General features: G+C 46.4%; 1 protein-coding gene across 1 annotated transcript in view; it reads right to left on the reverse strand.

The window, feature by feature from the left end:
* The window catches only part of LOC134067967 (MAM domain-containing glycosylphosphatidylinositol anchor protein 1), a 238,164-nt gene that overhangs the window by 98,411 nt on the left and 127,253 nt on the right, over positions 1–12,500 (reverse strand). Inside the window, exons 9-10 of the mRNA XM_062523460.1 lie at positions 10,705–10,971; positions 7,908–8,056 (exon numbers count right to left, since the gene is read on the reverse strand). Coding sequence (XP_062379444.1) covers positions 7,908–8,056; positions 10,705–10,971 — 416 coding nt within the window. The remainder of the gene's footprint in view (positions 1–7,907; positions 8,057–10,704; positions 10,972–12,500) is intronic.

Genomic DNA, 12,500 nt, shown 5'->3' on the forward strand with positions numbered 1-12,500 from the left:
ACAGTGTGGATGCTTTAATATCATATTTTAGTTTGGTACAATACTTTCCTGTTCACCTCCCTATCGCTCATCATCCCTGTCATTGCCTGTCCTTTCTTGCTCCTCTACACAAATATAAACACACGTACACACGTGCGCGCGCACACACGCACACACACACACACACACACACACACACACGTACACATGTGCACACACACCCACACACACACACACACACACATACACACACAGACAAACAGACAGACACATACGCACACACACACACACACACGCAGAGACACACATGCATGCACACACACGCATACATGTACACACACACACACACATTTCTTTCTTTTTCCTTTCCTTTCTTCTCTTCTCTCTCTCTCCTTCGTCTCTCTCTCTCTCTCTAATTTCCTGGTGTGACCCCGAGGTTCATCGACCCGCCGCTCCTCCGTATCACACACCGGTGCCCCCCAGATCCTCTCCGTCTGGCCCCTAGTTAATTAGACACTCACCCGCCCCAAACCTACCTGTCTACCAGGGGCCCCCACCACTTCATTAACCTCCATGTCAAACTGCCAGGAGCCTTCCATTACTTATGGTTTTTGTAACACCGACCGAACAGAGAAGATCTTCATCGGGAGAGACAAGGTGCGGAGACCCGGTAACCGCGGCAGCAGAGATTGAGTTGCGGGGAATCCGCGGCTCAGTGGGAGGCTATAATGAGGGTCGAGGCACTTTGGATATTATTCCTCTAATGCAGAGAGACCAGTCCAGGACGCAAATTACAGAGAGAGAGAGAGAGAGAGAGAGAGAGAGAGCGCTTGTTGCAATTTACCTCTGCTACAATTACATTGGGAGAGTGGGGGCGGATGTTGGCATGCAACATACTCATATTAAATGTGCCTAATCAGCTTGAAAGTGTGTTTGTGTGTGTGTGCGTGCGTGTGTGTGTTTATGCGTATGTGTGTGTGCATGCGTGGGTGGGTTTGAGTGTGAGTGTATGTTTGCATGGGTTTGAGCCTCATTTAGTAATCTGGCAAGCTTTCTGGGCCTGTCTGCATGTGCATAGTTTTCTTTAGACGTGGCTGTGCTCATTTGTGTGTGTGTGTGTGTGTGTGTGTGTGTGTGTGTGTGTGTGTGTGTGTGTGTGTGTTGTATATGTTTGTGTGTGTGTTAATGTGTGTATGTGTGTGTGTGTGTGTGTGTGTGTGTGTGTGTGTGTGTGTGTGTGTGTGTGTGTGTGTGTGTGTGTGTGTTTGTCTGTGTGTTAGTGTGTATGTGTGTTAATGTGTGTGTGTGTGTGTGTGTGTGTGTGTGTGTGTGTGTGTGTGTGTGTGTGTGTGTGTGCCCATCTATGTCTGGCTTGTTACAAGCACTAGCATGTAAGCACATCATTCCTCAAAGTCAACCTTGAGCCTAATGCCACTGCACAGATTGATTCCTCCAGTCAATCTCGTCCAGGGGAGTCGGCGTGTGGACGAGGGCCTAACTGAAAGCACTGTCTGGGGGAAGCCTCTTTTGAAGTGCTGATGAGAGCTTGGGACAAGCACGTCCTTACCTGGAAACACACACACACACACACACACACACACACACACACACACACACACACACACACACACACACACACACACACAGAGCCCTGCCCATACCTCTAAGGGCTGTGTGGTTTGATTGCAGAGCTGGTTGATGTTAAAGCACGTGTGTGGCTTCACAAGTAGGAGTATGCAGATGGGATCTGATTTTGTGTTGTGTGTGTGTGTGTGTACCTTCTGGGGATGAAGAGTAGAGGCCCTCCATAAAAATTTATCTTTTCTTGCTCTCTTTGAAATGGTACACACACACTCTGCTACAACACAATACACTGAGGGAAAGACTACTAAAACTCTACTTTACTTGATATATTCGACACGTTCTATACTTGGAACTTGCAGCTGTCACATACAAAGAATGTGCAGATGACACAAAAATAACACGAAAATCACATATGATCACAATGACCAAGGCCCTGTGGTCAATTACAGCCCTTTCGCCGTGTCTCAGTCCATCTAACTATCTGAGCAACCGTGTGGATGCACCGGTGCTCGTCAAGAGCTGCAGGTCCACTCTGGGCGATAGGAACAGTGATCCATGGACAGAGATGTGGCCAAAGAAGAAAAGCAGCCTGTGCTGTTTTCCTCTCCAAAGACTCACTGTGGAGAAAGTACATTAGCTCTATCAAACACCTTGTAAAGGGAGGTGTTGACATGAGGTCTCTCCGAGCACATAGCACATCTTCAGCACTGGCAATAAGTGCAGGCTGGATCGTTGCAGCTGCACACAGGCACAGTACGTTGAAGACTCACAACAGAGTAGCTCTGTAGGAATATGAAAATAATATTTCACATTCCCACGCATAGGCACTTGCGTACATGTGTGCAATATACACATGCCGACAATAACACAGAATACACAAATACACTCACACAAAAAATATCACTCTCAGAGCATGATACTGCGCTTTACAACCCACAGGTTTTTATCTAAAGTGAATGGATCTGATTAATGTCAATGATTATTTTGCATGACATACTCAACTTGGAAACCCTTTTCTTGCAATTGAAGACTAACCTAGCAACCATGTCCTAAGGATATCGAGACAAATGCTGTATATTGTTGTAGCATGATAATCAAGTTATCTCTATCTGAATTTGTCATGACAACCCTCATATTATCATGCTACAGAGGCTGTGCAAGCAGCTACTGTATCTCGTGACACTTGCTATGACAATGACCGATAATGAATGACTGCATGACACTGCTATGGCATTGTAAAAGAACGGCCATAATGACACAACAGGGAATGGCTACAGCACGTCAATTTCAAAATGGAAGGTTGGAGCATTACCATCTCTGACATTTTGCCATTAACGGACAGATCTTTCTGGACCGCTATCACTCCAGAATGTGTGAAAGCCATAAAAAATAAGTCATAAATGTAGGGTAACAACTACCAGGCCCTGAAATTGCAAAATTATACTGTACGGTATAACAGACAACAGAGAGGGTTATATTATCATTGATGTACTGATAAAACCAGAGATTCTTGCAATATAAAAAATCCCAACACAACTGCATAAACCGATTCTTGTTAACTGCTGTATTTCCATACTCTCCCATATAAAGAGGCGATGCAGCTTCAAGGTAAACCACAAATATGCCCTGACATTTATAGATCCTGCATGCTGCAGACAGAACACTCTCCAGGTCTAGACCTAATCTGTCCTCTGAGTGCGCTGCTACTACCGCAGCGTTCAGAAACAAACATGTCCGCGGGCACCCCACGTCCAGCTGAGGTCAAGATGTACTGGCTGTGCTTGTGCCCGCAGGTACAGCGCACCTGGCGCTGCTTGCCATATTGTTGACGTCAAGATCTGTTCAATTGAATATTTTTGCCAATAGCTTGTGCATTTCACATCCAAACTAACATACTTGACCATGCACACGTTTGAGTTAGACAGGCCAACAGCTCAAGAGTAATGTGAACAACACACAACCAGACAAATAGACAGACAGACAAACAAACAAAGATGTCTTGCTTTATAGTCAGATAGCATTCATCCAGGTGTGTAACCTCACAGACCTGCACATTTTCCTCACCAACACAAAGAGGTATAAGCCCCATGACAATGCCTCCCATTCAGACTGACTCCAGAACCTGAGAAAAATGAACACATCCCGAGAATGATCAAAGTCCAAACAACCTACAGTGCACCCTGAAATAAAAAAAAAACCCTAAATAAATCTCTACGATAATGCAACTTCTTCTCGTGTACACATTATTAATTCATGTTTGATACAAACAGAAAGTAACTTGTGCGATACTTCAGCTGCAGGCAACATGACATGGGCAAAAAAAAAAAATGATGATGCATCTCTGACAAGTTTTTGTTTAGGCCTGACTGTAAAAGCTCCTGTAGCTTTCATAACAGCCCCAAAACACTGTGCATCTGCTCACCCCGCACGCCTCTGGTGAGAGCGCCGCTGTGGACGACTCCGAGTGAGACAAAGCAGCTGAGTAAGACGTCTGAGCTCCCAGAATTCTCGGCTCGCGCGGAGGGGGCCCGACGCAGCGATCGGCAAAGGGGTGGGGGACGCAGATGGCGCGCGTGTCGGTGGTCGCCCACGGTGACGTGACAGATTTGTCACGCGCTTTTTTTCTTCTCGGGGTGCTCAGGTGCACACGGAAACGACACGGCGTGGACACTGCTGACACGTACACACAGAAACGGCCGCTTCGCTTTCTTCTGCCGCACTGTCACGCCGTCTGATGATGCTGCCGCCGCCGCCGCCGCCGCTGCTGATGTTGTTGTTTTGATTGCGCCCTTGTTTGTTTACCTCCTTGTCCATTACGGAGTCAATTATTCATTTTCTGAGCGGAATGTTTTTAAACGCGTCCCATCAATCAAAGACTGGCTTTTGGCAATCTAGCTGTCTATCATTTGTGTCTCCAACAGAGCCGAGCCAGACCAGACTAATTAAAGGTGTCTTTGGCAGATATGGCACTTCCTATCAGTCGGTGGGTGTCGAACTATCTCGCTAAAGCTGGGAGTGAGGCAGGGACCTCGGATCTAGTTCATCTTTCCCCTCTTCCACGCGGCTACACCCTGGAAAAATTAATTAAACATTCATCAGCACCACCAAATGAGGCTAACGATCTCTGCCTCTCGTTTCTTTTCTCTCTCCTTCTTTTTCCTTCCCTTTTTCTCTCATTTTTGCTCTCTCAGCCTTTCATTCTCCCTCTCTCTCACTCTCTCTCTCCCTCACTCTCTCCCTCCCTCTCCCCAACTCTATCTCACTCTCCCTCTCTCTCTCCTTCCCTCTCTCCTTCTCTCTCTCCCTCACTCTCTCCCTCCTCTCTCTCTCTCTCTCCCTCTTTTTCTCTTCTATCCCCTCTCCTAATGTTCAGCACTTTGAAAACATACACAAGCCACTTGGGCTCATTTACAAACATTTACAGAGGGCCCGTCATGACCAGTGGTGTAAAAGCACTCTCGGTGGCGGGCGGGCGGGCGGGCGGGCGGGCGGGCGGCGTTGTCGGGATGCTAATGCGCTAGTCCTGGCACACACTTCCTTAAAGGTGTGATCTATAAAGAGGGGCAGATTAGCTATTCAGACACACAAAAGGGCCGACGCCTAATCTTCCCCGTTTGCTTTGAATCCCGACCGCCGTGTATTATTCATCAAGATCCTTCCTGTCTTACCCCTCTTGCCCTGGGCCAGGTTGCACTGCATAGCTGATTACACTGCTGGAGTATAAAGTGGAGAGAGAGAGAGAGAGAGAGAGAGAGAGAGAGAGAGACACAGAGAGAGAGAGAGGGAGGAGTGCTCCACGAGCAGTGTTCAAATGAACAAACGAGCCCCCCACGCACGCATGCCAGAAGACACGCAGTGTGCCAGCGGTGAACACCTGACGCGCCAGAACGCTTTCATGATCCTCACACACACACACACACACACACACACACACACACACACACACAGGCTTTCATGATCCTCACGCACACACTGGCTTTCTGGCGGGCAGGCGTAGGGGCTCGAGGTGGGGAATATTTGCCACCTGCAACACCAACAAAGTACCCACCAAGCCAAACGTGCAGTAAAACATTTACAGGGCTGAGCACATGGGGTGCAAGCATCATGTAAAATACATGCGCCCAAACCACACAAGCAACAGCAGCATCCGTATTTGCCCTGAAACTAGCACATGGAAACAGCATCAGCCCGGATTGCTTTCAGTCAGAACGGGCGGAATGGTGTCATGCAGTCAGTGAACGATGGAGAGCAAGGAAGAGGGGATGAATGAAAGATACATGGAAGGAAGGGAGAGAGAGAGAGAAAGAGAGACAGACACAGTAGGAGAGAGATGGGATGAAGAGAGTAGAAAAAAAGAGAATGAACAGAAAGGTACACAAACAGAAAGAGAGAGTAAAGACTGAAAACTGGAGGAAGGGGAGTCAGACACAAAAGGAGAATGAACAGACAGATAAACAAACAGAAAGAGAGAGAGTGAAGACTGACAACTGGAGGAGGAGGAGGAGGAGGATGGAAGAAAAAGGCCGAGGTGAGAGAAGAGAGGAAATATGGAGAAACGAGAGGAGTGAAAGATGGGACAAGGTAGTGGAGAGAAGAGAGACAAAAAGAGGAGAAGAGAGGAGGAGAAATGAGAGGAAGAGGAGAAGAGAGGAGGGGAGAGGAAAAGAGGAGAAAGGAGAGGAAGAGGAGGAAGAGGAGAAAGAGGGGCGGAGAGGAAGAGAGAGGAGGGGAGAGGAAAAAAGAGGGGAGGGTGAGAGGAGAAGAGAGGAGGAAGAGAGAGAAGCAGGAGGAAAACAGAGGAGAAGAGAAAGGAGGGGAGAGAGTTTGCTTGCTACTCTCTAGGGTGGCTGCATTCACAGAGCTTGTTAATGCAGAACAAGCATCCATCGATCCAATCCCTGCTCCCGACACAACCACAACTATTCCCCTGCCTCGAATTATGAGCCAGTGCATTCATTCATTTCACTTAAATCACTCTCACCAACAGCCAGAGTGTGTGTGTGTGTGTGTGTGTGTGTGTGTGTGTGTGTGTGTGTGTGTGTGTGTGTGCGTGTGCGTGTGCGTGTACGTGTACGTGTATGTGTGTATGTGTGTATGTGTGTGTGCGTGTGCGTGTGCGTACAGTATGCGTGTGTGTGTGTGTGTGTGTGTGTATATATATACATATTCCTACCGAGTCTATAGCTGTGTTTATGTTTTCTTAGGTTTGAGTGTGTGGGAGGGACATAAAAATGATGCCACTAAGACTCAGTCCATGATCTGATAGCTCAGCAACTTCCACATCTACAACCACCCAGCACTCACCAGGAGCACAGCTACTCCTACAAAAACTCTGATTACACACATCATTATGCATGGAACAGTAAGACATCAAACAAAGACAATCACATACATGTACTGTAGATCTGGCTTCCATGCATTATACATGTATGGTGTGTGCTGAAATGTGATTAGTTTTTATTAGGTTATGAGGGAGCTTCCCATAGATTCTTCCTTCACTGAAGTATACAAATGAGGGAACACAAATCTCATAACCAAACCCATCTATCAGCACAGGATAAAGGGAGGGGAAGGATATGTTTAAAAGAGGTCTGGTCACACCACGGAGACTCGTAGGCCTCCCCTGCACTGAGATGCAATCTGAACCCGCCACCCTGGTGGAGTGGACGGACGTCGATTCTCGAAGATGAAAGAAACGACATGACAGGGAACATTGTAGTATAAAACTATTCTTTACATCCTGTCAAGAGACAAGAGAGGGAGAGAGAGACGGACAAATCAAAGTGTTGCAGTCAGATGAAATGGGAGAGCGTTCAATGGCCACTTTGTTGCTCTGTGTTGCTCGCCCATTGAAATCCTGTCTGGCGAATTAAAGGGGGCGGTCCAGGGTCTGACATCAAAGGCATCGCAGGATCTTACATCACTCGCACATGAATAGGCTACAAGTCTAATGTGTTTTACATTTCCATGCGCCATCGTCACAGAGACGCAAGGCCAGCCGTGGCGCAAATGAAACTTTGAGCGTAATGAGGGATGATCGTAAAAGACGAGTGGAAGGAAGGAAAGAGAAAAAAGAGATCATTTCATCCACTGCTTTTTTCAAAACTTCAGATTATGAAATGAAGTCCTCTGATTTCCTGAACAGATCTGAGCATGAAGATGATCATAACGTGTCACTGAGCCCAATTAGTTCATCTTTAGAAAAACATACTGATCTCTTTAAGTAATAGAATACGTCAATAAACAAATCACACAAATCAAAAGCACTTTTCTATCTTCAAAATGGATGAGGTCATTTAAACCTACTGTATGTGAGGATCTGATTGGCCGGAAAAGAGGCGTACCTGTGTGACATTGATCCAGTAGCCAATCACACGGTCCACAGCCTTAGGCTCTCTCTGTGTCCACTGCAGGTTGTAGGAGAAGTTGTCCCCCTTCAGGACACGGATGGGGTTGGGCGTGTCATAGTAGAACTCCGCAGGGAAAGGGCGAGCTGTAAAGGTCAAGGTCAAAAGTCAAGGTCAAAGGTCAGGGTCAAAGGTCAAGAGGTCGTGACTGATAGTAGTCTGAGATCATTTCCATCCATTTTCAATATTCTAGTAAGAGTAAAAATGTCACGTCTGTTAGGTTTATCAGCAAATGCAGAGTAAACAGTATGCTGCCAAATACACTTAAAGCCACTAATGCCTAATAATACAACTTCACATTTAATATAGCCATTCTAACATTTCAACATCAGCGCTGGCACACTTTGTGCCAAAGTGGATCAGCAGGCACAAACAAACTAATTCCCTGTGAAAATAAGCTTCTTGGAGGTGTTTCAGATCCTAGGGGGTGGATATAAGAACATTAGTCAACCAAACAACTGAACACACACACACACACACACAGACACACACACACACACACACACACACACACACACACACACACACACACACACACACACACACACACACACACACACACACACACACGCACACACACACACGCACACACACACACGCACACACACACAGTCCTATTTGTCTGCTGAGGAGCAGGAGATCCCCCCAGCGTCAGACGCTTCTGCCACCTTCCTACGTCCCTCGCATATATCCATATATCCAGAGTAAACAGTTTGTGATTCAGGCCTAGACTCCTCCCAAAGGATGTATAAATCTAATTATGCCAACACAGGGAAATAGAACTATGAATTATTATCGCATCTATCCACTGAAGTGTAATGTTTAATATGACAAAGGGACTGAGCCATTTTAATATTTCAGGGAACTATCACTTTGCCGTGATCAATAATGTTTTATGTGGCGGAATCAATATTATGATCTCCGGGTTACTCATGCTATCTTTTTGAGGTCAATGTTGTGGCGTCCTTGTGCTTTTTTCATAAGCGGAAGAGATTTTTATTATAAACCTGGTGGACAGATGAGTGCGAAGTATCCATTATAGTCGATCCGTCAGTTGACCCCCAACTCCCTCTATGCACTTACTGTGTCTACAGTGCGTTTCCAATACGGGTATTTCTTGTAGCAATACTGCAGACACAGTGGGCCAAATAGGGGCAAAAGGATCCAAAAACGGTACCGCTTTTCCTTAACTAAAGACTCCAGCTGGCCCCAGATACCTGTAGTCTGGCATAGGTGCAGGTACCAAAATATCCCATGAATAAATGACTAACGGAAATGTCATGGCAGGAACTTGTCAAAGGGAACGGCTGTGATTTGGAACGGATCTGCCTGAGTTAAGAGAGGGAGACATTCGTCCTGAGCAGACTTCCTCTACCTAAGTGTGTGTGTGTGTGTGTGTGTCTGTGTGTGTCTCTGAGTGTGTGTGTGTGTGTGTGTGTGCTGTACTGGTGAATGTGTCACTGTGGCGACAGCCCAGATAAGGCAGGCAGAAAGCAGACTGAGTGCATCTGCATGCTCTGGGAGACATGTTGCTGCTTCGCTATGAAGCACCAGCAGCCAGGTGCCACCGTGCTCAATGAACGCACTGAAATGCCATTTGTTACATGACAGGGCCAGGCACAGGTTACGGCTGGGAGATGCTGGGTGTTTACGGTGACACATTTCAACATTTTTTATCCGTACACCACTCCAAACACACACACAAAGAATATCCAGGGTTCAGACTCCTTAAGTTGAAGCATACTGGGATGTTGCTCACTACAAAATGTCTTAGCAGAAAGTAGAATTCACACACTGATATTGTTTTGCCAGTGTAACGTATAAATGTCCTTTTGATTGTTGCAGTTCTTCAAGGTTTGGTTTTCAAGGACCTCCAGCACCAGTGGACTAAATAAAGGATGGTGGATTGATAATACAGTGTGACTCCACCGCTGACTTATGGGCAGGGCTTGAAAGGTGACACTCCAATGGTGCAATTCATCTCAAAAGCAGTCTGTGAGATACACTCTCACTGACTTTGGGAGGTGTTGGAGTCGACTCGGCGGAAAAAAATACAATTGATAGCTTTGTGAAATAAACACGTACTATGGACACTGAAAACCCTTGAAACTAAAATAACATCAAATTACTCAGGTATTGTCATGTTTTCTAAATTATGTGGAAAATATAATTCTGCGAAACTAACACCATATGGTCTACTACATGTTTAATTGAATAAATGTTAGAATGCTAAACTTTTTCGAGTGCATGGCAGCAGCAAACAGTGGATATTTAAGCTAGAGTCTTTGATTATGTAAATGCTTACGAGTTGTAGCAGAATGAAAATAAGCAGACGCAGTAAATCAGAAATTTTCATTAAGAGTTGCATTTATCTAAGTGGCAGTCATGTGAAACCCAAAGAAACGGGGCTTTGTTATTTTAACAAAAATCACTGTTTACAACAGACACCGTCAGGGCCAGATAGGCATGGAAGATTTGCAATGTCTAAATAAACTTTGTCCCCACGTCCAAACTGTGCCCTTGAATCAGTGAAATTTGCCCACCAAATGAAAACTTCTTAATGTGACAAATATTGACCAGTTGATTCAGTGGATTTGTTTAGTGCACACAGTGTTTGCTCAGATCGCATACTAATAACAAAGGAAATTACCGCTGAATTTATTGTGAGTGAGACTATATAACCTTCAAATCTCGTTTGCTAATCTAGCTCCGCGAGGTCGTGTGTGTCGCTCACCGGAGACGTTGAAGGTGCAGGTGGAGGTGCCCACGTTGTTGGAGACGCGGCACTCGTACGTGCCGTTCTTGTCGGGCTCCAGCCGGAAGCGGTAGACGGGCGTGTCCTGGCTGTCCAGCTGCGGCGCTCCCACGGGCTTCCCGTTCTGGAACCAGCGCACGCTGGCGATGCGCAACGGGTTGGCCTTGAGCACCACGCAGCGGAGCACCACCGTCTGGAAGTTCTGCGCGCGCACGTCCTGGAAAACCGGGTCCACGATGGGGGAGACTGCGGGGGCGAGAGAGAGAGAAAGAGAACGATTATCTCCAGCGTTCTCTGTGTGCACAACCATAACCGTTTTTAAGAACCTAATTATGTTTGTTTTCACCCAGGCATGACTTGGTCCCGGTTCATTAATTTGTGCTTATGTACATCCCAGGAAGCAGTTGGGCACGAGCAACACAACCAACCATTGGTGTCAAAGCCAATGAGGCCAAAAAGGTTACATTTGCCCAATAAGTGCTCCTAATTACATCCTGCTTTGTGGTCACACAGAAGCTGTAGCATAACATCCTTTCATGAGGTGGTTGGTTAAGGGAGAATGTCCACCTAATGCTTTTTATAGACGTCTGATGAAATTGTTCAACAGCCTCAACCATATGATGAACGTGAATTGAAACGGATCATGTAATATACCACAGAGCGCTTTCTTGTGGTGAACGCACCAATATGGTATAGTTCTATACGCATCCTACTCGTTTAAACAGCTGAACTAGAATGACCAACTGGACCCCCGTGGCTATAAACGAGAGGACGGTGGTGGTGGTGAGCCTACGTGAGTCATCAGCGCTAATCGAATGTAATTACCCTGTCAAAGGCCATCATTGGCTAATGACAGAGTAGTGGCCATTTGCAGTTGCGCTAGCCAAGCGGAAACACATTGAATAATAATGGCGGGGAATCACACATTACGGCACCCCGCCCCCACCTTAATCGGATCCTTATCAGCAGGAAGTTAATGTTACATTTAACAACATGATTAAGTGAATGCGGGCGCTGCCAGGCAGTGTTACAGACACCCATTTCAATCCCATGACCGCTATGCAGAGAGGCCGCGAGTGCTTGTAGTGAATGAGAGCAGATCACATTACATCAGATTGAGGACACTGGAGAGAGATCTGATATTTGATCTCGCGTCCGGCTGTTTGTTTCGGAGAGCGTTAAAGGGGTAAACGCATGAAAATCGTTAACCATTCCGGAGAAAATATGAAAGGTTACGCAGGAAGAACCTATGGGTCCATGCAGACATATCGACAGAGACATCAGTACTTCCAGCACACAGAGCCACCCCCCCCCCCCCCCCCAACACACACACACACACACACACACACACACCCTCACCCCAAAAAAACTCGGTTGTAGTGCAACATGTTTCTCCTTTTCACAAGATGTAGCCTCAGCATAAATAATGCATCTTCTCCCTCGGTTCCACACAGAACACGTTGCTTAGGAGAGTTCCGTGTATAGTAAGTGTGGTTTACATAAACATACACATTTTATATAAGTGATTCCTGATTGTTTTTTATCTGTGAACACCAGTGTCTGTCTCCTCCATGTTTGAATATCGCACACAGTAGGAGGGCTTCTCTAGACATAACTGTCCTCTATAATGTCGGTGTCTGTTTTGGGCTTTATGGCTGCAATTGCTCCCTGGATGTTTGTAACTGATAAGTGCCCAGCGCAATACTGACCACATATACCTGAAGGTCAGTGCTGGAAGGACGTGCACTGGGATGGAGGGATACAGGCAGGGGGAA

The sequence above is a fragment of the Sardina pilchardus genome, chromosome 20 (assembly GCF_963854185.1).
Source record: "Sardina pilchardus chromosome 20, fSarPil1.1, whole genome shotgun sequence".
NCBI classification, from domain to species: domain Eukaryota; kingdom Metazoa; phylum Chordata; class Actinopteri; order Clupeiformes; family Clupeidae; genus Sardina; species Sardina pilchardus.